The 25,943-nt window shown below is 46.5% G+C and overlaps 1 protein-coding gene across 2 annotated transcripts; it reads right to left on the reverse strand.

The window, feature by feature from the left end:
- Window positions 1-6: 6 nt before the first annotated feature.
- On the reverse strand, window positions 7-25,905 carry epg5 (ectopic P-granules autophagy protein 5 homolog (C. elegans)). 2 transcript variants are annotated; one of them, XM_031570559.2, is made up of 45 exons: window positions 25,752-25,905; window positions 25,082-25,228; window positions 23,988-24,923; window positions 23,433-23,676; window positions 23,093-23,229; window positions 22,621-22,728; window positions 22,287-22,360; window positions 22,060-22,174; window positions 21,440-21,554; window positions 21,154-21,304; window positions 20,824-20,985; window positions 19,925-20,082; window positions 19,095-19,249; window positions 18,706-18,846; window positions 18,219-18,380; window positions 17,895-18,017; window positions 17,458-17,720; window positions 17,187-17,327; window positions 16,904-17,048; window positions 16,313-16,510; window positions 15,840-15,950; window positions 15,160-15,282; window positions 14,650-14,816; window positions 14,079-14,312; window positions 12,854-12,977; window positions 12,329-12,476; window positions 11,442-11,613; window positions 10,691-10,853; window positions 10,117-10,259; window positions 9,596-9,752; window positions 9,056-9,250; window positions 8,596-8,809; window positions 7,504-7,676; window positions 7,117-7,324; window positions 6,933-7,008; window positions 6,688-6,791; window positions 6,358-6,533; window positions 5,660-5,845; window positions 5,165-5,374; window positions 4,899-5,043; window positions 4,365-4,607; window positions 3,902-4,121; window positions 3,096-3,311; window positions 2,623-2,737; window positions 7-1,937 (listed from the first exon to the last, which is right to left on the reverse strand). In XM_031570559.2, exons 2-45 carry the CDS (start codon window positions 25,136-25,138, stop codon window positions 1,755-1,757), a joined length of 7,791 nt encoding a protein of 2,596 aa, XP_031426419.1. In that variant the 5' UTR covers window positions 25,139-25,228; window positions 25,752-25,905; the 3' UTR covers window positions 7-1,754. The 2 variants fall into 2 exon arrangements, with proteins under 2 accessions (XP_031426419.1, XP_012684099.2); XM_012828645.3 differs by lacking the exon at window positions 25,752-25,905 and adding an exon at window positions 25,470-25,579.
- Window positions 25,906-25,943: the final 38 nt, after the last annotated feature.

Genomic DNA, 25,943 nt, shown 5'->3' on the forward strand with positions numbered 1-25,943 from the left:
TACAGGTTCACACTTTTGGTTAATGTATTTAGAACAAAAGAAACTCATGGTGCAAACAATCTGACAACATGAACCCAGAAGAGGCTGCACACAAAACTTAAGGCTGGTAAAACACTGTGAGATATCACATCGCAATGCTTCCATCATACACATGTATTTATGTATATGACATCCTAGGCTCAAATGCATATATTACATGGATAAAATGTAATAAAACAAGGAATTTGATTTAAAAGCAACTGATTGACAAACTTGTGGGACTAGAAAAGTGCAACAGCGTTTGTGAGCATGTCTGTAGGACTTCAGTAGAAGTGTGTGTGTGTGCACAAGCACATTTGATGATGTACACGGACCATCATTCACATTGAACAATATTATTGAACATTTATAAACGATATAAATATAAGCAGATGAACTGGACTCACATCCGCACATCCCAACTTGGCAAAGTTGCGCACGCACAGGGTATTGATCATTTCAAATGACACACTGCTCTGCTGCGCGTCTGCGATTTCAAAACAACAACGACAAAAAACGGCATGACTCAAGATGATTCAGTCGTCTCGAAATAGGCTGAAGGAAGAGAAAATAAATTGATTCTGACAGCACCCGCGAAGCATGCAAACAGTTTACAACCTGGCTGCCTCATAGTTCTGAGCATACTCAAGTGCCTGGTAACTGAGTACGATATGTGACAGAGAGAGAGAGAGAGAGATAGAGAGATCAAGAGAGAGATCGAGAGAGAGAGAGAACAGTCTACATATCAGGACCTAAACGGGCTCTTCAGAAGAGCCTGGGCACCACTGGCAGAACGCAGTATTGCTATGATGTGTCAACATGCTGTAGCTATGCAACCAAGGCCATGCTCCAGTGACCCAAATTAGGATGGGTGGAGCCTGTTATGATTATGAACACCCCGCCCTCAAGATTTTGTGGAATTTAGCATGTCCAAGATATTCCCCTGTGGCACATCTAACAGTCCCAGGTTACACTAGATTGAAGGGGGTTTAAAAATTGTATGACTATACTAATAGCAAACAGTAGAAAGTGCTGATGGCAGTTTGGCAAAAAGAATTTCAACAGCATAGATCAGCAAGCGTGTTTCAGTGCAAATACCTGATGGTCAAACAAACAATCAGACCTTACTGGCAACTGTCCAAACCTTAATTTTGTCCATATGATTTCACAATTTCTGTTTTATTTCCCATTAAAATGTTTCTAAATGAAGGCAGACAGTGGGAGAGAAAGGCAAAGAAAAATAAGCCAACTAAACTGACCCAGCACACGAGAACTTGATCAAACCTACTACACTCTTCAAGCATGAAGGCCATAAGGTTGCAAATATATGCATTGGGACAGGGAGGGAAGGAGCCAACAAGACCATCTCTGCTCCGTGCCTACGCACAGCTGTGAGGGGATGATTCTACTGTGCATAACGAAAGGATAGGAATCAGAGCACCCCAGCCACAAGCTTTAGTGCCTGACTGATTTCTTCTAAAACGGCAGAACATAATGGTGTGAAAAAAGGCCTATTCTCGTGGTTCTGTCAACGGAATGGATGAGTTCTTCTGAACTATACACCATCCAGTTATGTCCCACTCATGATTCTCAGTTTCTGCCACACAGTCAATGGTGTAACCACCTAGCCAGAAGGCGGTGAGAGTCTGTGTGTGTGTGTGTGTGTGTGTGGTATTTATGTGAGTATGTGTTTGCGTGCTCATATGTGTGTGTGTGTGTGCGTGCGTGCGTGCGTGCTAACGAATGATGTCCAGGTAGTTCATGTCCTTGTACAGGGAGTTGATGAGGACAGCCAGGAGCCGGTTGATGTCCCGCAGACAGTGCCCGGGGTACTTGATGAACTGGCAGGCCTGGTCCACGGCCTCCTGCAGCTCGGCATACTGCTTGTTGGCAGACATGGACTCCAGCACAGCAAGGGCCTGGAGACAGGTTCAAAGACACACACACTCTCATCTCCTGAGCTAAAGAAACTGGCCACCTGGAGGGCTAAGCATCCGGCGGGACTACAGCCTGATCCAGTCATAACACACCTGAGCGCAGTTCTATGCGTTTCTGGCAAGCTCAGAAGCCTTCATAACGGCAGAGGAAAAGCAAGTCCTGGATTCACCTCTCTACTTTACATTTGTCTGCCCTGTCTTCCTTTAGCTCTGCTGCTATAACCCTATTGTCATGGCTTTGATTCCCGGGGAGAGCACATGCTATGCTAATTTGTAAGACGCCTTAGATAGCATCTGAGAATACATGTTTCTAAGTAACAAACCTGATCCCACAATTTGTTGAAGCAGCTGAAATCGCCCTGTTTCTGACAAGCTGCTGTACCGTAAAATAATTCTGAACAGCTGGAGAACCACAACTCCTGTTTTGGTTCCTCTCTACTGCACTGTGCTCTACCCTTTGATCCTGTGTAGCTCAGCTGTCAGCTGTACCCCAGGCTTTGATTCCCAGTGAGTGCATTATACTGATAAAATATATGGCATCAACTGTGTCAACTCACTTAAATCAGAAGCATTAGTTAAATGGACACATCTCTGAGGAATGGACACCCATCTAAATCTCCTCCTAACATAGTCCTGATCTTCCACAACCCCCCTCCGATGGCTTTACCTGCTGGGCTTTGGGAGAGAGCGGCAGGCTGGGGCTGGGCTGGATGCGCAGCTGGTTCTCTGAAGGCACCTGGACCAGGAGGAAGGCAGACATGCTGCGAGCCACGACTCGGAACCTGAGAGGAGCGTGAGATCAACACCTCCTCAATCAACACCCCATCAACACCTCTACCGTGAGAGAATAGTCTGACATGGCAGTCTAATGCCCACACGGCATAGCATAACACAGCAGGAGCAAAATGGTCCATGTGAGCGAATGTGTCAACAAAATGTGATCTATTGAGAATCAAATGCAAAGAACTACAGGCAAATGTCATGCTTGCAAAGCTTCAGAATAGCCACTGCTGGTCTTCTCATGTACATTTACCCTAGTAAGTCCTTGCCAATAAGATTTTTTTTGCAACATGGAGCCCCTTGGCAGAACCTCTGGTACTGTGAGCTTCACACAAGACTCTCCCCATAGCCTCTCCATACCTGCTGGACAGTGGGGACTTCCTGCCTAGGCCGATGGCTCCCAGGATGCCCGAGTTGAGCCTCTCCTCCCCTAGCAGGGCCAGTCGGGCCTGGAAGCCCTGCAGGGTGAGGATCAGGTAGTCCAGCGCACACCCGTCACCCTGCTCCACCTGCACCTGGATCAGCTGGAGGGCTTTGTGCCACCACAGGAAGAGCTTGGCCTCGTCCGCCGGGCCGCTGGGGGAAAGAAAAGACAATTTCAATTTCACAAATGCAGTCTATGATTCTGGCAAAAAGTTGTATATATTTAAGCTCAACAGCCAATCCCATTGCACCCCTCCCTTTTGTGCTCCTGAAGAAATGTATTGACTGGCACGAATTTTGTCACACACTGAACAGACAGCAAGAGGATTGTGAGGAGCAATTCGCTGAATTTGACAAATTAAGTATTACATTAAAATCGTGGACTGCACCTTTAACTGTGGGAGACCTTGACAAAGCCTTATACCTTTAGGATCTGAAGCTTGACGTTTTACCATTGAATTAGGTCAACTCTCTGTATTTCATAACTACTGCTACTTAATTAGAGAGCATAACTAATGAGAATCAGCTGGGTCAGTACAAGGGAGAAACAAACAAGTGCTGTCTTCACTTTGTAACATCTGAGCCTACTCATCTTCAGCTACGTGAACATATACCACAAATGTGCCTATTCAACATTATTCCTTCCAACACATTATTCAATCGCAGGACAATTACTATTCAAATTCAGACGCAAATCTCCAAATATAGAGAGCAGATTTAGTAAAAGATGAGGGCAAAGATACCTGGGGAAGACCTGGTTGAGCCAGTTGTTCAGGAGCGCCAGAGTCTTCTTCTCGTTCATCACGGTCTGCTCCAGGTTGAGCCTCTGCAGGACGTAGACGTAGAGAGTGAGGAAGCTCCCCAGGGAAAGGCTCTCCTGGAGGAAGTCCTCCACGGTCAGCTCGGGCACTTGCAACGACACCAAAATGGGACCCCAGCCAGAGTACTGATCAGGGCAACCTCCTGAGGTGACATGAAAGGAAGCAGATGAAAACAAATAGCCAAAAGAGCTAAACCATCGCTCAAGCTCAACAAGGCCATGTCTACTTTGACGTTCATGTTAGATCAGAACTAGTTATCTCTATGGTTTATAATCTATAATCAGCATGATGGTTCTCCATCATCTCAGCACTTTGAGGACATATTTTCCACTATAAATTCTACTTAATCTCCCAGCAGCCTTTGGTTGAGCGTTGTTCCACTCACCGTCGGCAAAGTATGAGTGGATGCAGGCCTCCGTGGCGCGGGCCATGTGGCGGACGGAGGCCAGGCAGTGGCAGGCGGCGGTGAGCAGGGGCAGCACCAGCGGCCCGCGGGCCCTCTTCTCCACCCAGCTGTGCAGCTTGGCGCCCAGCCCCTCGGCCGTGGAGACACTGGCGCCGTTGAGAAGAGTCAGGAGCTCGGCGAACAGGCTGCATGTGGCCATGTGCCTCTGTTGCGGGTCCGTCTCTGCATGGAGGGACAGGGGGAGACATACCACATGCCAGACACAAGGAAATCAACCTTCATGCTCGTGGCTGTGATGGGTGGTGGACATTTGTGCATTTCTGCATATAAAATCTGCTGTTTAATCTCTTTTCATTGTTCATTTTCTTTCACATGTAAATGTAACAAATTCCCAGATGCATTGGCTCCAATATCACTGAACCAGTGGCTTAACCAACACGGGTATTCTTGAAACCACACCACCAACAGAGCCAGCTGAGGAGCAACAGAGGGGTTAAGTCGTCTTGGTCTTACCAGGTGGGTTGAACACAACAATGCACTCCAGCAGTTTCTCCATCTCCACCTCCAGGGAAGCCAGACTGATGTTCCCATTCTGGTCCAGGGCGGTCAGGAACCGCACCATCAGGCGAAGGAAGGCTTGGCACTTCGCCGTCATGTCCTTTCATCACAAAAACACAACACTGCCACGTCAACTCATGAGGTCACTGTGAATGACTATACTGTGAACTGAATTGTAGTGCTCATGCTGTGCACAGCCTTGGGGTCTGGCTCCAGCTCACCCCGTGTTGTTTGCCCTCCAGACTGGGCCCGAAGCCGGCGGCCATTTTGAGGAGTTTGACGACTTGCTGGGAGGATGCGTCATGGCTGAGGATGAGGGAAGAGGGGTAGTGGGTGTTGACGTAGCCAGTGACGTTCTCGTAGGAGGAGTGATCCACCAAGTCCCAGGGCAGACTGCTGGACTGTCCCAGTAGATTTAGCAGGGGCGACTCCTGACGGACAGAATACCACAAACAATCAACACCCGAACACATCACAAACCTCAGCTAACCAAACACATGGGCCGTGTCCATCGTATGCACCCAAAATGATTTAAAGACTGTCCATCACACAGCGTATTATGACTTCTGATGAAGATTGCAGCTAACACAATCAACACCCCAACTAACACCAACCTCCATCCCAAATAAGATATTTTGGCAATCAATTGTGACATATGTAACGTGTTTCTTGTCTAGACGGGAGAGCTGACAGGGCCGGTTACACAGATCACTCACAGGCTTGCTAAGCAAGTGGTCCTCCTTGGCCAGGAACACCATCATGTAGAGGAGATAGACCACCATGGTCTTGGCCTCAGGACTGGGCTGGGGGCCAAGGGCTTCGCTGAGCACGCTCACCCAGTTCACCTCGCACAGCAGGCCCCCCATAAACAGGAAGCAGCTCTTGGGGCTGCCCCGCTCCACCTGGAGTCAGTAGCACAGTGATGTTCACATTAGGCAGAGGGACACTCAAAATCCACACCTGACAGCAGAGCTTAGGCTAAGGCTAAGAAGCAGGACTTGAAACAATTAAATGATTATTTAAATGGGCCCCTTGACCCATTAACTATATCTTCTTAATATATATCTTGTTTTGTTTGAATTTTAGAGTTTGGATTAAAGATAACAAGATACAAGATGAGAAAAACACATAAGAAGATATAGTGCTATGTTGGACAACTGACTATCTTTCACCTGTTTTTTCCATTACGAGCATGTTTGAGACTCACAACATTCCACCTCCTGACTGCATTTTACAATGCACAGGATCAGGATGCATATGACTTCATAGTACTTTTTGTGGTATACATGAAAAATCAGCCGTCCAAATAAAACGAAAGCTCCAAACTCCAAAACTTCAGTAATGCAGTAATTTGAAATGGTCGTATCAGTGGACTGGATGTGCTGAATATGGATACGAAACAAAGGCCTCTCACATTAAAGAACTGGCTCATGAGGGCCTGGTCTGGGAGCAGGTCTCTCCATAGCAGGTGGCCGTACTCGCTGTGGTAGGCGTACAGCAGGTACTCTGGCATCTTAGGGGAGGTGCAGCTCTTGCAGTAGTGCATGAGGTGAAGCCAGAGAGCACCCCTCTGTCCCGGCATCAAACGATCTGTCACAACACACAATCCCCCACACACACACACATGGTCAGGTCCATTCAAACCACCTCAGATTAGAAGAACACCCCTGCTCTGTTTCATCGCCTGACTGGAGAAAAAAAGGGTTTTTTATGTGACTGTTGAAAAGAAAGGTCCTTGTCTTACCTTTGAATTTCTCATGCAAGGTGTCGGTCAGCTGGGCATACAGGGCCACCAGGCCAGTTGCAATCACAGTGTCTGACTCAAGCCAGGGGTAGCAGCGGGGATTACTGACAAGAAAAAGTCACACTCTTTTCTTACTCTCAAGTTCTTTCTTGTATTGAAAATGTGCAAATTTGGCCAAAAGACTTCTGAAGTCCCTAAAATACTGCATTACAAATGGCAGCCACACTACAGATGGTGGACATTACCTGGCATCATCGGTGTCTAAAACCAGAATCCACGGCTTAAAGAGTTTGGCCATTTTAGACTGCAGATCCTGGAGAACTGAAATACAACCAGGGTGCTCATGTCAATTGAAACCACAAACACATTAGTATGGGTTCTGGGTCTGTCACCAGGAGTTCACACATCACTCCGTCGTTAAGCGCTTACTGTTGAGTAGTCTTGCACTCCCCAGTGGTTCCTTGGCACAGTTGTTCACTTCCTGATTGATGATGTAGTTGACCAGGTACCCCAGGAAGGCCTTCACCTCCTCGATGTAGGGTGCCCACTTGGAGAGCAGCCCAAAGCTGCGGAAGTCCCCCTTAGAGAGACGGAGCTTCAGGAAGTAGTTTGACAGCCACTCGATCGTTTCGTCCACCTGAGACAGAGACACATGACAAAGTCAATAACTTGGGCCTCATTACAACAAGTGAAAAGAAACAAACGCACAAGTCAAGACAGCGGCCATATCAAAGTTTTTCTTCTCAACCAGCACCACCGAAATAACTGGGCATCAGACAAGCTGGCTGTCTTTGATGAGAGGGCAGTGTGAGCTACCTGTTGTGGGGAGAGGTAGATGGACGCGGGCCCAGAGCCAGCTGTGGATGGGGAGGAGGTGGAGCTGGAGGTGGAGGCTTTAGCGGTCTTCTTCCTGGGTGGGTGCGGGGAGCAGCCGAGCGCCCTGAGGGAAGATCTCCAGCACTCCGGGCTCAGCAGCTGCTCAGAGGAACCTGCCGTTCATCAACACGAACACACATCCACACACACACACACACACACACACACACACACACACACACACACACACACACACACACACACACACACACACACACACACACACACACACACACACACACACACACACACACACACACACACACACACACACAAAGGCACATAATCACACACTCACACAGATACACACATCAAGAGCACATCATGTTTATATCCTGCAGTGTTAAATTTGCAAAGCCAAAGCACACTCAGGGGAACTGATGGTGATGAATATGAATCAGTAATGACAACGGCAACAGCAACAGCACTGCTGAGCTTCAAGCCCTTCATCTTTAGCGATGCTGAAGACTTCTAGCATAAATAATACAGCTAGCCATGTCTCTTCTCATTTCAAACACTTCATTAGTTGCAACTGCAACTGCTTATTTGCATTTGCAGAGAGAAACACAGTATGAAGGCCTTCACCACTAAAGGGCTGTGAGGGAGATGGAGCCTCTGCAAGTATAGACATCTGTGGCCAGACGTATATTAACAGTTAATGTGTGGAGACAACTAGTGTGAAGTATGGACTTAATGGGGGTGGAACTATAGACTGTGACTGAGTATTTATGGCAGCAGAAGTTTTTAAACTAACTCCAACAGCTCCAGAGGATAGGGCATGGAGAGGATTCGCAATCTTTGGCTAAGCGTATGGAGACATGCAGACATGATAGGTGGGTCATAGAGGAAAAGGTGAGCATAGCCTCGTTAGCATTCCTTCTAAATAGAGTTCTAGTCCCCAAATTTCACAGAGTTGTCTCCAGACTGTGAGTGGGGTGAGTGTGACTGGATCTGTGAGTACGGCGGTCCCGTCTGGCCCCACAAGACTACTGCAGGCACAGCCCAGCTATTCCACTGTGGGGTGTCACGTACTCTGCATGAGCAGCCTGAGGAAGTCGCTGTAGTGGTCGGGGAACTGGTGGCGCAGCAGGCGGGTCCAGTGCGCGCAGAAGAGGTTGAAGGGCATTTGGACCTCGGGCTCGGGCTCCAGGCCACAGGCGCCCAGGGCCAGGTGGATGAGCTCCAGCAGGCGGCTGCGCTCTGGGAAGGCCGGCTGAGCCCCCGACAACCACTGGCTCAGGTCAAACTGGGAGGGGAGGGGGGGGAGGGGAGGATGACAGAAGAACATAGGTTACTCCATGGCTGAGAACCCCAATGACGGTAATATTAGTAATATTGGTAATATTGTTGACACGGATAAAGAATACAGTCATAATTTTCATGCAAGTGGAAATCCTCTTTGGCATCATGTGGTGAGTAAGACCTTCACCCCACTACACTACAACATGATCCCACTTCCAGAGTCCCAAGTCCTTCTGGTTCTGGTCCAAACCTTGGTGAGGAGCATGAAGATGACGTCCCCGCTGTCGGCGTGCAGGGCGTTGACCACCTCCTCGTACAGGAGCACCAGCTCCGCAGGGGAGGCGTTGGGGGTGAAGAACGGCGAGAGGAGGTTGCAGAGCCGGGGGTTCTGCAGGATGGTCTTCAGGATGCGCCTGCACTCTGTCTGAGTGCCCTGGATAAACATCTGGAGACAGCACCAGCACCACAGGGGGAGGAGGAATGGGAAGGGACCACGCGCATGAGGACTGGACACACATGGACACAACTGGGCACTGGGTAATGTCTGAGCAGTGTTAGAGTTGTGTGTGTGTGTGTGTGTGTGTGTTTGTGCATTAGTGACAGAATGTATTCATATGTGTTTATGTATTGGTGAAACTATTACTCTGTGTGTGTGTGTGTGTGTGTGTGTGTGTGTGTGTGTGTGTGTATGTGTGTGTTTGAGCTTCATACAAAAACACAGCATGCAAGACACACAGTGTGCTTGAGACCATGTGTGCGCGGTACTGAACATGTGCGTCATGACGCCTACCTGGCCGAGGATCTCCACACTGTAGGAGAAGAACTGACGCGTGGGTGGATGGCGTAGGGTGTCCTCACACACGAACGACACCACCTGGTAGAAGGCGGCGATGCCCACCCTCTGCACGGCCGGAGATGGGTGCAGCTTGAGAGCGTTGACCAGGGCACTAAACAGTGTGGGCATATAATTCTCAGCATCTTTGCAACCAACCATCAACTATTCAAAACCAATTTTCTATTCGTAAGGATTAAACTGGAAGGGAAGGGCAGAGGTGTCTTATCAATTATCCTGGTGTTTGCATATCTCAGATATTTTTTTTATAGCTTTTCGAGCAGATCTGCAACTGGACTATTCAAATAGTCAATTCATTCCATATTTAATTGTCAGAAGGAACATACCTCCTATCCATGGTTGAAAAACCCATATTTTCCCCTCAAGCTTCCCCAAAATTCAGAAATATACTTGTGGTAAAATCCCCCAATGTGTGATGTCTGAGAACACTAGATGGGGAGGATGATGAGGGCACTAACGTGATGAAGTTCTCCGTGTGCACGGCGGCCTCGGCCACGCTCTGGGGTGGGGGCTTGATGGCGTCCGCCTGCAGCTGCTTGATGTCGCTCTTCAGGGACTGGATCTGCGTCTGTATCGGCTCCTGCAGGTGCATGCCCTCATACTGTGGGGCCACGACACGTCACACACACACACACACACACACACACAAGGATATAAACATACACAACACACACGCAACAGAACATTCATCAGTACATACACATCACATTTATATCACACTCAGGCCATTTAGTAGATGTTATCATATACGGACAACTTTATAGAAATGCTGATGTTATAGACATGTTTGTAAACCATAGTACACAAACCAATAACTGTAACTAGATGAGTAATGACACAGCCAAATATAATTCAGTGTTAACTGGTAATTCTTCAGAAGTATTCCTTTTATTTGTAATTCACTCATAGATGAGCTATTGGGTGAAATACCTCTTAGCTAGTTAAAAAAGGAACAATCACAGGGGGCCAGGGTGATATTGTGTGAATGAATGCGTGTGCATGGAATGTGGTGAAACAGATGTGACCCCTGACCTTGGCGCTGACATGGGCGGGGCCCTGGCAGGGATTGCCCCCTTTGCCTTTGCACTCCAGCTGCATGCTGTGCTGCTCCTCGCGGTTGCAGTAGAGCTGAGGCAGCAGCTCCAGCAGCTCGCTGTCCAGCGCCACCTGCTGGGTCTCTCGCAGCGCTGCAAGTCTGGAAGGAAAACACACAAAGGAAGGAATGAAACAGAAACACACACACAGTGTTTCAGTGAAAAATAATTTGAGTTGTTTTGTAAGTTTTTATCCAACATCACAAATATTCAGGCAGTGTTGAGAGCACTGGCTACACTTTAATTGGCATAAATTACTTATGTGGAAAATTCTACTTCAAAGGCTCACTTTGAAGTGTGAAGATGTAAATAAGACAGTGCTACATTAATGTTACATGACTGGTGGTGGAGTGGTATACATGCTATTGATGCTATTACTCTTTTTGGACAGGGTCATGCACTAGGATAAGGACTATTGATATTCTAAGGTGTTTGCTTGTGTTACAAAACTGAGATTTCTTTCATCTGGTATCTTGAGCCATAGGACGTTTCTGCACCATGCTCTCTTCAAGGACGTTTGGATCGATGCTGCTCAGTGAGCCTCACATGACACCTGAATCTACTCAATACTGGACACCATTGATCTTTACATCAATGACCAGATACTCGTGTAGAGGCAGGCCTTGTCTTTTTTCCACTATAGAATCTCTATGTGTGAGCAATGTTATGTTGTTTGGGAGGGAAATCACCTAGCCTGGTGCTGGAGCTTGGTGAGAGCCTCGTGGAGGAGTGCGGAGGAGGCGGCCTCGTCAGACAGACACGTGGTAGGAACGTCTGGCACCGGCGCTCTCATGGGCACTACTGCCAGGGCCGCCTGCGTGGCGTTGTGCTTTCTCAGGTTGGTTAGGATGCGCTCCCTCGCTGAGGAAACGCAGAGGAAAATGTTACACAGCAGGAACAAGAGAAACAGAGCAAATTTGAATGTACATTTTCCTTTTAATTTATGTTGGCCTAGGATGTTCATCCCAAAATGTTGTTGTATATATCTAATATGTGTCAATATACTATATTAATATAGGTATAAGTATATATATTAGCATAATATATTAATAAAGTTGTATTTTAATAAACTGTGCTATCGTGTTCACAACCACTGCACCAGTCAGGAAGGGCGACCTCTTCCAGTACACACAGAGACGTACCAGAAACCATTACTTCCTATCGAACGGCGGTAGACCGCCACATGGGGACGTTATGAATGTATTGGGCTACACTACACTCCCAAGTATTCTGCTGGCCCATCCTCTGTGTCCTCAGGGCGACAGGCTAACAGCCTTTTCAGCTCCGCCACCACCCATGTGCCCTCAATAAAACTCCCCATTAGTGGAAGAGCTCATTAAGCAATACCCGGCCTAGTAGGAGAGGGTAATTACACCACTTCTCTAGAGAACTGAGAGACACACTTTTTGCACACATTAATTTAGCCCCGACACTTAAGCAGACGACGACTCCAAATTGCTTCCTTCTTAAGACAGGTCATACTAACGGCTGGAGCTGGAATGATAAATTAAAATCCCAACAGCAGTGAGGGGGTGAGCGTTTGGGGCTGGACGGGGCTGGACGGGGCTGGACGTACCGGCCTGTGGGTTGATGAAGTCGGTGAAAATGGAGTTGCTGGTGGCGTGCAGGAAGGACGGCTCATCCTTCACCTTCTGCCACAGACTCAGCACCTCGTTCAGCTCGTGCTGCACACGCTCAATGTTCACATACTCCATCCACACCTCCTGAAACACACACACACACACACACACACACACACACAAACATGATGTACATGGCCACATTTGATCAAAACACACACACACAAACATGACATATATTGTGTTTATACATGTATTACCCACACACATAGACACATGAACACAGTTCCATATAGCAACAAATTTCCAAACCACAAACACAAACATTATACTTACACATGATCATATACATTACTGTACATTATAAGTACGCTACATGTTATCAGCACAACCACATATGCGCACACACACACTCACACACTCACACACACTCACACTCACACTCACACTCACACTCACACACTCACACACACACAGTGTGAAAGGGTAATTTCCCTTGTTGATAGTGCCAGCAGCCCTACCTGCTGTCTCTGCATGATTTTGGCCAGCTTGTGAGCATCATACTGCTTTGGCAGAGAGGGCAGGTACACTTCCCGATTCTGTAGGTTTTCATCATCCAGCCACATGGCAAAGACACCAAAGAGCCTATGACAGGAGAAAATAAGCTTAATTTAAGATGGGTTCATGTTGTCTGAAGTAATTAAGGAGTAAAAAGTACGAGAAAATGTGTGTTATTTCATTTAATTTACATTACAATATGTATGCAGACTAGGGCTGTCAGCGTTAACGCGTTAATCTATGCGATTAATGCGGCCGCGATTAACGCGATAGAATATTTTAACGCAATTAACGCAACTTTAAAAAAATATATATATATTTTTTTTTTTTAAATGCCTTTATTTGGATAGGACATGGAGTTATGACAGGAAGCGAGGCAGAGAAGAGGATTGGGAATTACATCAGGCCAGACTTTTTTTTTTTTTTCTATCAGACATTTTATGGGAGCGATGAGGGACAGGTGGGGCTTGAATAGCCCCCCTTGTTCAAAGTAGGGAAAGACAGAAAAAGTTTGAGAACCACTGTGGTAGTTGAAGATGGAGAGAGCTGAGGGATTGTTGGGCGGAAAGTCTCTGTTTAAGAGCCAAAATGATGGAACAATCGACAAAACTAAAGTTGTATGTAGCATTTGTCAAGCTGAATTTAGCTATCACAGAAGCAGCTCGTCTTGAAGTTATCACCTTAATGCAAAGCACCTGACAGAAAGCAGTCCCAGGTTAGATGATCGCCAACCCACACTCCATGACTTCTCTAGGAAAATAACTAGACGAGTCCGTGAAAAGGTTGCCATTTGGGTTGCCGGTGACTGTCGGCCCATCAACATAGTTGAGGACAGTGGGCTGATTGAGGTGATTCGAATTGCTTCAGGGGAAATTCTTACGATTTACCGTCGAGGGGCAACATTGTGTTTAAAAAAAAAAACTACAATTAAACAACAGTGTCTAAAATACACGCTGTATGAAGTGATTACTCGTTCATTTATAAGATTTAGTCTTAAGAAGAAAAAAAACTTTTAATCGCGATTAATCGATTAAATTAATTAATTAATCGATAAACTTGTAATCGCGATTAATTTCAAAATGTGCGATTCATTAGTTAATTTTTTTTAATCTATTGACAGCCCTAATGCAGACATTTCATCATTCCAGAATATTCCTTCAGTGTTATGTGTCTGTGGCTTAGAAGTACCTGACGAGCTCGATGTGCAGTTCAGGGGAGGTCATGCACTGAGTGATTGGGGTTCCGGGCAGGGACTCCCCGTCTCCCAGGCCCTCGCTGGGGGAGCGCGGCACCTTCAGGGCCTTGCTGGCGGCGTGGTGGAAGTCGGACACCTCCACCAGCCGCTGTGCCAGGTCCTTCAGCAAGGACACGTGGGCCGAGGTGTGAAAGTACCGCTTCCCAATGCAGCCCTTTGCCTCCAGCCTGAAGAAAACCCACGCAAGAGATGCATGTAGCAGTAATGCATATGACATATGACAAAGAGATGTATGACTTGTATTCAACTCGAAAGACCTTCTTGAGCATCTTTGGTTTGCACTGTATGCAATGGAATAATCACAGTGAATGTTGCAGTGACCATCACAACACAAAAGATACCACTGCTCTCTCTCTGTCAGTGAATTCTAATGAATCTCACAAATATATTTGTATTTCGTTTTTTATCTCTTCCGCTTTCGAGGAGGATATCGCTCTAAGTGTGAGCCCTAAGCTGTAGCCATGAGAGAGTAGCAAAGGCAGCAGGCAGCCAACATGTCTTTACCCAAACTCTGGGCCAGGTTGGCGCAGGTAGAGCTGCAGGAACCTCTGCCAGACCAGCGGCAGGAGCGGGTGGTCGGCGGGCGTGGCCAGGGCCTGCTGGGCCCAGCGGTAGACCATCATCCTCTGCAGGGAGGGCACCACGTGAATCTTCAGACGCACCTGAGCTTTCTGTCCACAGCGGAAACAATTATGTTTTGGTTACTGAGCTATCTGATGGTGGACATAAGACCACGCACGCATTATGCCTTACTATTAACACCGAGCGGGGATCCTATGTTCCCTTTATAGAATATATATATATTAATATCACACTGTGCATAATATCACACTGTGAATATTTACAAAAATACGGCTGGTGCAATGTTAAATGAACACTGAAGTACCATTACAACATGTTGGGCTCGAGTTACATGCATGTGGAGGTAAGGCTACATAATTAATGGTAATGTCAGTCTGAAGTCATAGTTCATTCTTGGGTGGTGTATAATAAATAGCCTGCTATAGGCTGCACCTTGAGGGCTTGGTCTGGGTGTATGGCAGGGCTTGACAGGAGCTCATGTTCCACACAGCGCCGCAGCTGGGAGTCCTCTTCGAAGATGGTCTCCATGTTCAACACCAGCCAAGCAAACCACACCTAGGCAAACACAGAGGGCAGTGTGATTGGGGAGAAAAGTTAAACAACATCAGGCAGAGAAATTAAACTGAAAGCTGGGTCAAAGTAGCAATCTGGATTTGGTGACGTATTTGTCTGGAGTAAACTGGCCAACTCTAGGCTCAAATCCTCAATCTTCAGTGCTCGAACATGAAATCACACTGGAAATATCCACTCGGCTAAGACACCATCTGAAGGTTTGGCTGCAATTCTATAGGGAGCTACACTGCAAAGCCCTAACTAGCTCGTCTCAGTTGCAGTTGAGAGGACAGCTGCTGTCAAGGACAGTTCAATTATTTATGAGTATTAACATACAGGGTGTGTACGACAGCAGAGGACTATAGAATGTGTAGCATATATCTGTAGTTGAGCCACAGGATGTTGCAACACGTTAGAAATATCAGTAAACAGGAAGAATGCAGCAAAGGAGTGTTTTGTGAAGTATGCTTTTAGAAGTTAACAATATTTCAAAAATTATTATTGTCATTCTTTAACATGTTGAAAGCTGTGGGTAACAAGAGAACACTAATGGGACTTGCCTCTTCAGTCATGGCGTTGCCTTCAATAAAGGAAGGGGTCACATTTCCAGCCACTATCCAGCCCATCAGTGATGACAGAAGGCCTTTGTCTCCATGGTAACCTAAGGCATTCTGAAGAAATGAAGTCAATGTCAGCAATTATCCGCCACACTGGTCAACAAATACAAAAACCCTGATCCCTTGGATCACAACTGGGGACACCCAATCCTGCATCCATTTGCGACTCTAATCTGCCCTACCTGTCAAAAGCTGACGATGCATGGAGCAAGATTTTGGACAATACTGACTGGCAACATTACACAGACATATTGGCTGAGCAATTTGTTATGGGAATTGGCCTATTGACATCGCCCCAAGTGTTACTGGAATATCACTATCGTAATGTTGAGCTGCATCTATGCTTGATTTGGTGAGTCTGGCATGCTGTACTTCGGCTGTGGGTAAAAAAGCAAGTGGAAATCTGGCTGTGCTACCTTATGCTGTTGATAGAGAATTTTCTGAAGGCACTCCTCATGCTGATGCAGGAAAGCTGCCCGGCTCAGGTGATCCAGAAGGTAGAGCACGGTCTTGTCCCGGTACCAGACGTTCTGCTCCGTTAGAACCTGCACCCAGAACTCCAGAACCGCAGCCGCTCCCACACGGCCAGCTCTAGAACTCTCCAGGATATGGACCTGGTGGGAAAATCCAATACATCCATTGGAGGTCATTGAAGTGCTAAATGTTTATTTACATACTAGAGTACCAGTTGGATTGTACACTGGAAGCCATTTTGGCTCGGGATCAGTATTGTCAGACTTTGCGCCTCTAGAGACTTTTTGACGTCCAACACCACAAAGAAAAAACAAATCGAATTAGTGCCTTTCACAAACGCTGTGTTGACTTTGTAAGGTACTCATTAGAACTGGAAAGTGAGGCCCTTTGCACAGTACATTTTTCCATCTTCTCAGATCCATCAGGTTTCCTTGTGCATATATATAAAACCACTGCGTAACCAGAGATCTTGGAAAGCCCCAGGAGCCTGTTTTTCTGGGGGCATCTGATGTCACCCATCATGTGACCCCTACCTGAATGACACTGTTGAGGAGCTTGATGTTCTCGCCGTGGGAAGTTCCGATGAGGTGCTGGGCCACCTTGTGGGTGACCTGCTGGGTCACGCCCTGGGGGGTCCCGCTATCCAGCTGTAGAAACATCTGGAGGCAGCTCAGGAATCTGGCGTGTCAAAGAGCATGTGTCAGAGGCGTATCTCCACTCAATAACACCTAAATAATCTCACCCAATGACATTTAAAGTCTTTTTGGAGTCCAAACATTTGTACAACAGTGGAGAAATAGAAACCGGTGTCTCAACTGTTCATTCTTGAGCAAGTAGAACTGGCAGGGGTAGACCAGAGGTAGGATGTTGTCCAGAACGTGCACCACGGCTTTGAGGTGGTGGGACTGGACCAGGATCTTCAGCAAAGCAATACCCTGGCTGCAGAACTTCTCCAAACTGTCACAGAAAACACACACATACAAAAACCTAATTAATAATTGGTATAAATAATTAAGCAGCTCCTTTATAACACATGTACAGTAACAATTATATTGGTATCTTGGGTGTTTTGTATCAGGTTGCAGACCTGTGGCCAGTAGTGGTCATCTGATTGGCCAGAAAGCAGCCAATGGGAATGTACGCTTTGACTGCCTTGAGCACAGGGTGCATTATGGGAATGTCCGTGACATCCGGCACCAGTGGGGCACTGGAGGGCAGAGGTTTCCAGGCGTTCTGGGGATTGCGCTCATGGTCATGGAGCTTCAGTCGCAGCACCAGATCCCAGGCCCACTGGTTGAAGGAAGCCTCAGGGGTCTGACCCAGCCTAACCACATTCGCCAGATAGGAAACCTACAGGCCACAGAGGGAAGAAGAGCAACTGCAGGTTATTATGGGGTGAACTGTTTTCATGATGATGCAGACACTGGCATGGCCACGGTTTACAAATCAGGCACCACAACAAAAAGTTTCCCCTAGTTCATTGGATCTGACAGGTTCACTGACAGGTGAATTCTGTGTACAAACCTGTTTGATGCCTTCTGAGATGATGCCCCCGTATGGTTTATCTGTGAGGTATTTCTGATAGGCTTCCACTGCTAGCAGAGCCACCTCTAAGTGCAGGGCATCCGGCAAGGCCAGACAACCACTCTACAGACAGACAGACAGACAGACAGACAGACAGACAGACAGACAGACAGACAGACACAGACACACAGAGATAAGAGCCTTTAAAATCCAGAAGATCTCAATCTATTCAATCCATAAAAGGAGTCAAAACACTAAGATACTATTTTACTATTCTTAGCTGGATTAAAATTGTTGTCTCTTTGACAGCTTGGTGAGGCTTACAGGGTGGTAGCCCCAGTTGAGTCCCTCCAGGATGATGCAGGCCAGCTTGTTCTCCACGGCGGGGAGGCCGAAGTCCAGCAGCCAGGCACGGATCACCCCCACCTCACTGTCCACAGGGTTCCACAGGTGCAGCGGGAGCTCCTTAAACAGGTACAAGGACACCTGCAAACAACAAACCGCAGAGCATTTATATAAACCTAAAACCTTTTTTTTTTTTAAGCTATAAAGCGTTTGAAAAGCTTCTTTGAAAATTAGTCAGCATGCAAGGCCCTCTGATTGATGTCTCTGCGTGTCACTGGATTTTCTCAGCTGATCAATGATACATGGGGACAACTGTATACTCTTTATTTATGAAGCACATTAGGCTTTTTAATATGCAAGTTTCAAGGAGGCTGTTTGAACAATATTGTCTTGGGCCAGTTCTTGTTTAAAAACAGTCAATGACTAAGTACGGTCACTGATAACCATCAATCCTAGCAGTGCTTACCATGCCCACTTTATCAATAGTCTCTTCCAGACGTTCCAGCAGCACTGAGATGACATGAGGATGGGCAGCCGCTATGGCAGCCAGCAGCTCTCTCCCGACCTTAGAGAAGGTTTCTCGAGTAGCAACAGTGACATAGGCCACCTGCAATAACACAGGCAGTTCAAATATCCAACACTGAACTAGTGAATATATATGGAAAATACAGACTTGCTTTCCCAACAGAAAAAAAAGCAAGTACTTAGAATAATATTTACTTAGAAAAAAATTCCCTCATGTACGTGCAATTTACTGCATATCTAAAGTAAAGAAAGTGAAGTGAACGGTGTAAACTGAAATCCTTAAACGTTCATTCTTCTGACTCGACCTCCTTCACCTAAACGCTTGGTTACCTCATATATCTCCAGCACAATGGTCCTGACAAACTCGGGGTCGGCGTCTGTGCGCTTGGGCTGAGCCATGTGTGCAAACGTGGTGAGCAGGCAGATCCCATCTGAGCTGTTTATCCCCGAGAGCCAGCGCTCAAACTTCTCCTGGTGACTGGGCTCTGCCAATGCACACACAGAGAGAGAGAGAGAGAGAGAGAGAGAGAAAGAAAGAAAGAGAGAGAGAGAAAGAAAGAAAGAAAGAAAGAAAGAAAGAAAGAAAGAGAGAGAGAGAGAGAGAGAGAGATAGAGAGAGAGAGAGAGAGAAAGAGAGAGAAATGTTATTATTATAATTAATCAGGTCTACATTTCTTGCAAATTCCTCTTTGTCTCAAGGTGCTCATGTTTTGTGGGACATCAACAAATTAAAGCCAAGGAATGAATTGCCCTACAGGGAAGATATTAATCTATCTTTCTTTCTTTGTTATTTTTGTCATTGTTATTTTTACAGTGATATTTCTCCTAAGTGCAATACAAAATTGTGCTGTTTGAGTCATTATTTCTTTTCAGCACAGACAATAAAATGTAAATTATATGGAAGAAGTTTAACCAGGTGTAATGTCTTTAGTGTTTCTTTTTTTATCATTCTTGCTTGAGAACACTATGGCTGCGATGTTCAAAGTGAAGCACATTGTTTCCTTTTAACAATAGTTCTTCAGGGCTTACAATATTAATCTCTGGACAAATTTCAGAGTGCCAAAAACAGCTATACTCTGATTAAAAATGTACACCTTACCAATGCCATACATCACCTATAAATAAATACATGTAATGAAAATGCAAGATGGCTGCCTCACCTCTGAGGCCCTGGATGCAGTGCTCCACGCCCAGGCTGGAGCTGAGCCTATCCAGCCCCTCTGTTTCGGCACAGTGCATGATGTAGAAGATCTTCCACAGCATGGCGCTGGACAGCGTGCCATAGGGCATCTCCGACATGAAGAGCCAGATCCCCAACCTGCCAGCCACAGACACAGAGATCAGCCCACAATAACTGGGTTTTGCTTCAATGAGGGGCCATCTGTTGATAGTACTGATAAGGAATAAAAGGAATCCAAATGGGCTTAGATTTGGGGTCAGAGTTTGCTGACAGTTTACTGACAAGTGGTTGATATTTGGGCTTAATTGACCATCATGTCATCCAGCTGCTGAAGTTCTGTTAAATAGCTCATGATGAGTTTGTGTACCCAACGGGGAATTAGAACATGAAGGGCCCTATTTTGACAGCGAAAATGGCTGGCTAGCGCGCCAGAGTTCAGGTCATTTGCACGTCTCCCAGGGTCTGATAAGTTCGAAGGGATGTGTTAGGGCATTTTAAAACAGGTCTGACAAGCTACAATTATGTTTGGAACAACAGAAGAAGCACTACGGTTTATTTCTTGTGAAACTGTCCAAAACCTACTACTGCAATATTGACATGTTCTTACATTGTAAATTAGTCTGATGCATTCAGTTTAAAGGGGTTGCTCGACAATACTAATGGTCAGCTTTAACCAAACCTTTCACTAGTTAACTTAGGGCTGCCTCTGCCCACTTAGTGTCTTTGATCACACCTTTACTGCTCGCTTTATCGCTTGTGCAACAGTGCGCATGCACTGCCATTTCCGCCTGCTGTTTGTGCTGTCAAAATAGGACCCAAATTGATATCAACACCCAATTATCAACATCCAATTTGTTTTTTGTCCTACTCTCATCTCACCTCTTGGCCTTGAGGACGTGCAGCACGGCCCGCAGGAACAGGTGGTCGAACTCCACCTGCAGTTTCTCCATGGAGAAGGACTGCTCCTGCATGGTGGTCCGGCCCACTCCCGTCAGGCTGATGTACTGGGCCCAGTGATCGCTCACATAGCACAGAGTCATCCTGGAACAGAACATATCCCACTCTTAAACATCGCATTAAAATAACACTTCCAAAGGCAAGCTCATTACTGGTTCAAATGCCAGCCAGCACGTCTTGATCAATGTGCTCTTGGCGGCTGTTCAGAACATCTGCTTTATCCAAAGGGCGAGGCCAGAAGAGAAAACCAACCTGATCATGTGGCCGATGCGCTTCACAAACTGCCGGTAGCGAGCCCTGTTGTAGGTCTGCAGGCCCACAGCCAGAAGCTCAACCAGAGAGGAGGCAAAGGCGAATATCTTCATCATTTTCTGACTGGTTGTGGCCTGGGGCTGGTAGTTGCCTAAAGAGGGCAGTACAGAACGGAAAGCAAAACAAAACAAAAACATGATTATATCAACCGACAGTCAAGCTGGGCGTAAAATTAATAAACAACACATTGCTTGTTGTTACAGAGAGACTGCAGTTGCTTTTTTACCTTCCGATGACATGCCCAGCAAATGTCTGAAGAGCTCATCAAAGGGAAACTGAGAGAAAAGGGCTATGAGGTCATCCTCAGACAGCAACAGCCAGCTTGTGTCTGGGTCTTCATCCTGTCAGGGGTCCAACACAGTCATGAGAAAAGCCTCCAGCTAGGTGACACCCAGTCCTCAAACCATTTTTGCTTTTCCTTCTGACTTTAGTTCGGTCGAGTAAGCACAATGTGACTTGGGAAGCTAATTCAGTCCAATTTGAAAATGAGATGGAATAGAATGGCATATCTATCCATGTAGCAAATGGTCCACAACAACTTAAGGACACACGAAGGCTGCTACAACAGTGCTTCACTGTTTTGTTATGATGTGACACTAGAACAGAATTACATGCTGCTGCTGCTGAATGCAGTTTAATAGGATTCTATTCTCTGTCCTTCTCTGTATACCAGATATTTTTACGTTAAAGTAAAAACAAACCCTGTTCCAACCCTGCTTACAATATAAATTGTACATTTTATATTTTATGCATCACCACTGAAGTCTTCTGTGTTCTACTCCACACTGTACAAGATTTCCAGTTAACACGACTAATGTGAGGCTGTCCGATGTGGGGTTGCCCTACCTCCTCTCCACCCTCATCCACCAGGGTCCAGTTCCCAGAGGCCGGGCCAGAGAGGCTGGCATGGGGGGACTTGGTCTCACACGGCTTCATGTGACAAAGGAAGTCTGCGCGGTTCCTGTGGTGACAAAAGGCCAGATTGGCCGGATTATTCCTGACATGTGACATTCTGTGTGTACATCACCCGTCCCCCAATATATCAAGGTCCTGGATGACTAGCTTATCCTCACCTGACCGGAGACATCAGTATGGCCAGAGCCTGCATGAAGTGATACACTCCAGAGGGATTTTCCAGCACTTTAATCTGTGAAAAAGATGGGACTTATGTAACATACTGTGTGTATCTCATGTAACATTCAGTTTCTTTGCACAAATAATTCACTGTTAGTCTGCATTCCCTATACTGTGTATACATATGACAGACTTCAGTAATCAGGCAATAATGGTATAGTTAACTATCTAAAAACCACCACATCCTAATTTCTACATTTTTTGTCATAAACAGTAGAAATACATTGGCCATACGATTATTACGGGCCAAGCCCAAAGTGAAGTTATCCTCACCTGTAGAAAGGGCACTGCCCACTTCCCAACTCCAGAGGCACAGCAGAGCAGGTGGTTGAGGAGATAAAGATGCTCCCCATCTGCGCCCACCCTGTGCAGGACCGACACCTACACAAGCAAAATGAGTATTTCATTCCAAGTCTCTAGCATCACAGGCTTATCCTCCTATTAGGGCACACTAAGCAGATATCAGCGTAGAGCAGAGTTTCAGTGGTGCCCTGGAAATCTGTGAGAGGATTAGTTAGTTGTTTACTTGTGCAATGGAATAAGCAGGGGACACTGGCAAATGTGGTGTGCTCTGAGTTCATATAAGAATGTATTCACAACAATGGTTTCCCTGCTCTAGAAATGGATTAGCCTTTAAGTAGCAAAAAGAAGATGGCTACTTGTTGTGTTTCTGAAAGCTACTTGTGATGCATTAGAAGACAAATTAGTAGCCATTAGTAGAGTCAAAACTGATATTGGTATTTACCAGTTTTTGTAGCCAAAGGTGTATGTCTGTCTGAAATTGTGAGTCGTCAAGCACCCTGCGAGTGAAACTGAACAGCACACTGATGCTCTCCTTCAGGGGTCTCAGGGAGGATGGCTGTGATGTTCCACTGGGACAGGCTGAAGAGAACAACACCAGGTCACTGACAATTACTTAAGATCGTAAAGGATATCTACAACTGCTACAAACAGCCTTTAACCCAAACATGGGCAAGGACCATCTTGTTATGAGCAAAAACAAACTTTGTTCAGTTCAGTGCAAAACCATCAATATGAATACCACCACCACAACCCCTCCACCCTTCAGTCCTCTGTGGACTTGCCTGAGCTTGTTTCCTGCACAGCCACGTTCCTGGTGATGGGGTTGCTGCTGAGCAGCAGGTACAGGTAGGACTCCACCTGCAGGCGAGACAGGATGGTGGTATAGGAGTGCAGGGCCACGGTCTGGTGTAGCAGCTCCGCCTTGGCCTCGAACTGGTGCCTGAGCTCGGCCACCACTGCCTCGCTAAGATCCACCTTCTGGAAGCGGTGGTAACCGCACACCTTGGCCTGGTCAGCACACACACCCTTGTAGAGAATAAAAAGAGAGATATATAAATTGAATTTGGTGGAGAAGGAAAAATGAGGAAAGCCAACTAAGTAAAAAAAACATCCTGTTTCCATAAGGTGATAAATGCCATTTAATACGTTTATGTCATGATATATGTGATTTCTGAAAGCACACTTTCAGCACTTAATGACGATTAAACCAGTATGCTTGAGTGACATCAAAGCAAGACGTTTAAACATACAAACAAACAAACAATTCCATCAAATTAAATGTTAGACTTGATTGTGGCATACACTGTGGATCTCCCTTGTCCCTCCTTCTTCCTCACCTGCAGGGTGAGCTGCTCATCCTTGAAGCTCCACAGTCGGTTCTGCGTGCTCTTGCAGTCAGAGTTGGCTGCCTGCAGCTCCGTCTGTGCCTGCGTCAGCTGCTTGCGACAGCGCCAGTAGTTGAGCAGCATTTCATGCAGCTCGTGGCCCTCCTGGTGTGCCAGGCCCCCGAACTCGGCCACGTGGACCTCCACATTCTCGAGCCAGGAGCCCGGCTCCCACAGCCGCAGCTGCTTGCTGGTGAAGGCCTGGACCGTGGCACTGCACAGTGACCTGGGTAGCTCCGGATACAGCCTTTGCCGCGGGGGCTTCTGCACCTCGACGACGTCCACCGGGACCAAGCTGGGGGCGGAGGCCTCCTGCTCAGTCAGGGAAAGCACGGCCGGGTCCCTCAGCTGAGGGCCGCTCAGGATGCTGGCGACGGCCTGCAGGGAGGCGCCCACCACCAGCTCTGAGCTGTCAGACAGCATAGTTGACAGCTGTGGTGCGTCCATAGAGGGAGAGGGGAGGATGGGATACAAAGCTGGGACACTGGAGATCTGGGCAGCTGACTCCAGCAATGTCCAATCATTGTGTCTGTGCTTTGTTTGTGCGAGCGATTGGTCCTCTTTGATGTCCTGTGGCTCTGATGCATCTTTGTGCTTGGTTCGCTCTTTCTCTGTGTTTTCGCTGACGGGGAGCGATTCGGCTGTTTTAGAGCTTGAAGTTCCTATTTCTTGATCTGTGACATGATCCTCTTGGGTCAGTGCTGTGCTGGAGGCCTGTGACAGGTCCGGGGGCTCTGGAGAAGAGACCTCAGAGGGCAGACTGAGAGGGATGTCTATGAAGTCCAGTCCATTAGGCAGTGCTGGGCACTCAGGGGCTGATGCCTTGTCGCATAATCCAGCATGATCAGGTGCTTTTCTTACACTTTCAATGTGTTTCTGCTTCTTTTCCTTCCAACAAGAAGCAATAATAACAACTCAATAATAACACAAACCATAATTTATGACAACAGTGTGATTTAATATCTCTATGTGGGAGTACATGTTTAATTACTGTACTGTGTCTGGAGATGATTTGTAGTAAGTAAGGATCAATACTGAACATTTACCTGGGATTTTCCAGTTGTTTTAGACTTTGCTTTCTTTGGTCTCACAGCTTCAGCCATCTCTGTGCTTGTGTTAGCATGGCAGCTTTCCCCTCTCAGTGCATAACTGTGACAGCCTAACACAGAGTAAATGTGTCCACTAGCCCATGCCTAAGGGGAAATCATATTTAAATTACAGTCTATTCCAAGATTATAATCTGTCGCAGCGTCAGAACATAGCTCATTCAAGTGTGTTCAAAGTAATGCGTCGTAAAGTATGTGAAGCTGTCATTAGGCTGTTGTGTACAAGATCTGCTGCCTAGTTAGCTAGGTTTAATCTCATGAATCGCTAATACGAGATAACGTTAGTCAAGGCGAAAGTTCCACCAACATCAACCAGCCACCGACTTACCTTAGCACAATATTATATTGTCAGCGTACACGATTTCCTTCATTTAAATACCAGATATGGTTGGCCAGAATGCTCATAGGATGGGACACCAGTCAGAACCTCACCCTGCCTGCCTAACTTCACACTCAATCTAACATAAATAGCTAGCTTTCATGTAGCGATAGATACCTTGCCTCTATGTTGTTGCAAAATAAGCTGGCTATTGCTAACTTGCTAGTAAGAACTTCAGGATGTGCCAAAATATGACAGGTTACATCAGAAAAAGGAGTTCGAACGTCTTACCGGATATAGACCAACAATAACAAGCTGTAGCAGGGTATCAATAACTGTCTGTTTGTCTGTCACCACTATAGCTGTCCTACTCTTAGCTTGCAAGCTACAACTGTCAGTAGGCTACTGTTTGTTTTGCTCCTTTCCAGGAACTCTATCGCCTTTGTGGTTCACATGACTCTCCACCCCATACGGAGCACGAGA

The sequence above is a fragment of the Clupea harengus genome, chromosome 7 (assembly GCF_900700415.2).
Source record: "Clupea harengus chromosome 7, Ch_v2.0.2, whole genome shotgun sequence".
NCBI lineage: Eukaryota > Metazoa > Chordata > Actinopteri > Clupeiformes > Clupeidae > Clupea > Clupea harengus.

What these genes read in the sequence shown, in the direction of transcription:
- epg5 (XM_031570559.2), bottom strand. Translation starts at nt 25,138, where the DNA reads ATGGCTGAAGCTGTGAGACCAAAGAAAGCAAAGTCTAAAACAACTGGA. An exon ending in TTCTCTATCAACAGCATAAG is followed by an intron (nt 15,951 to 16,312) that starts GTAGCACAGCCA and finishes TCATTTCTTCAG; the next exon opens with AATGCCTTAGGTTACCATGG. An exon ending in GAGTGCAAGACTACTCAACA is followed by an intron (nt 7,009 to 7,116) that starts GTAAGCGCTTAA and finishes GTTGTATTTCAG; the next exon opens with TTCTCCAGGATCTGCAGTCT.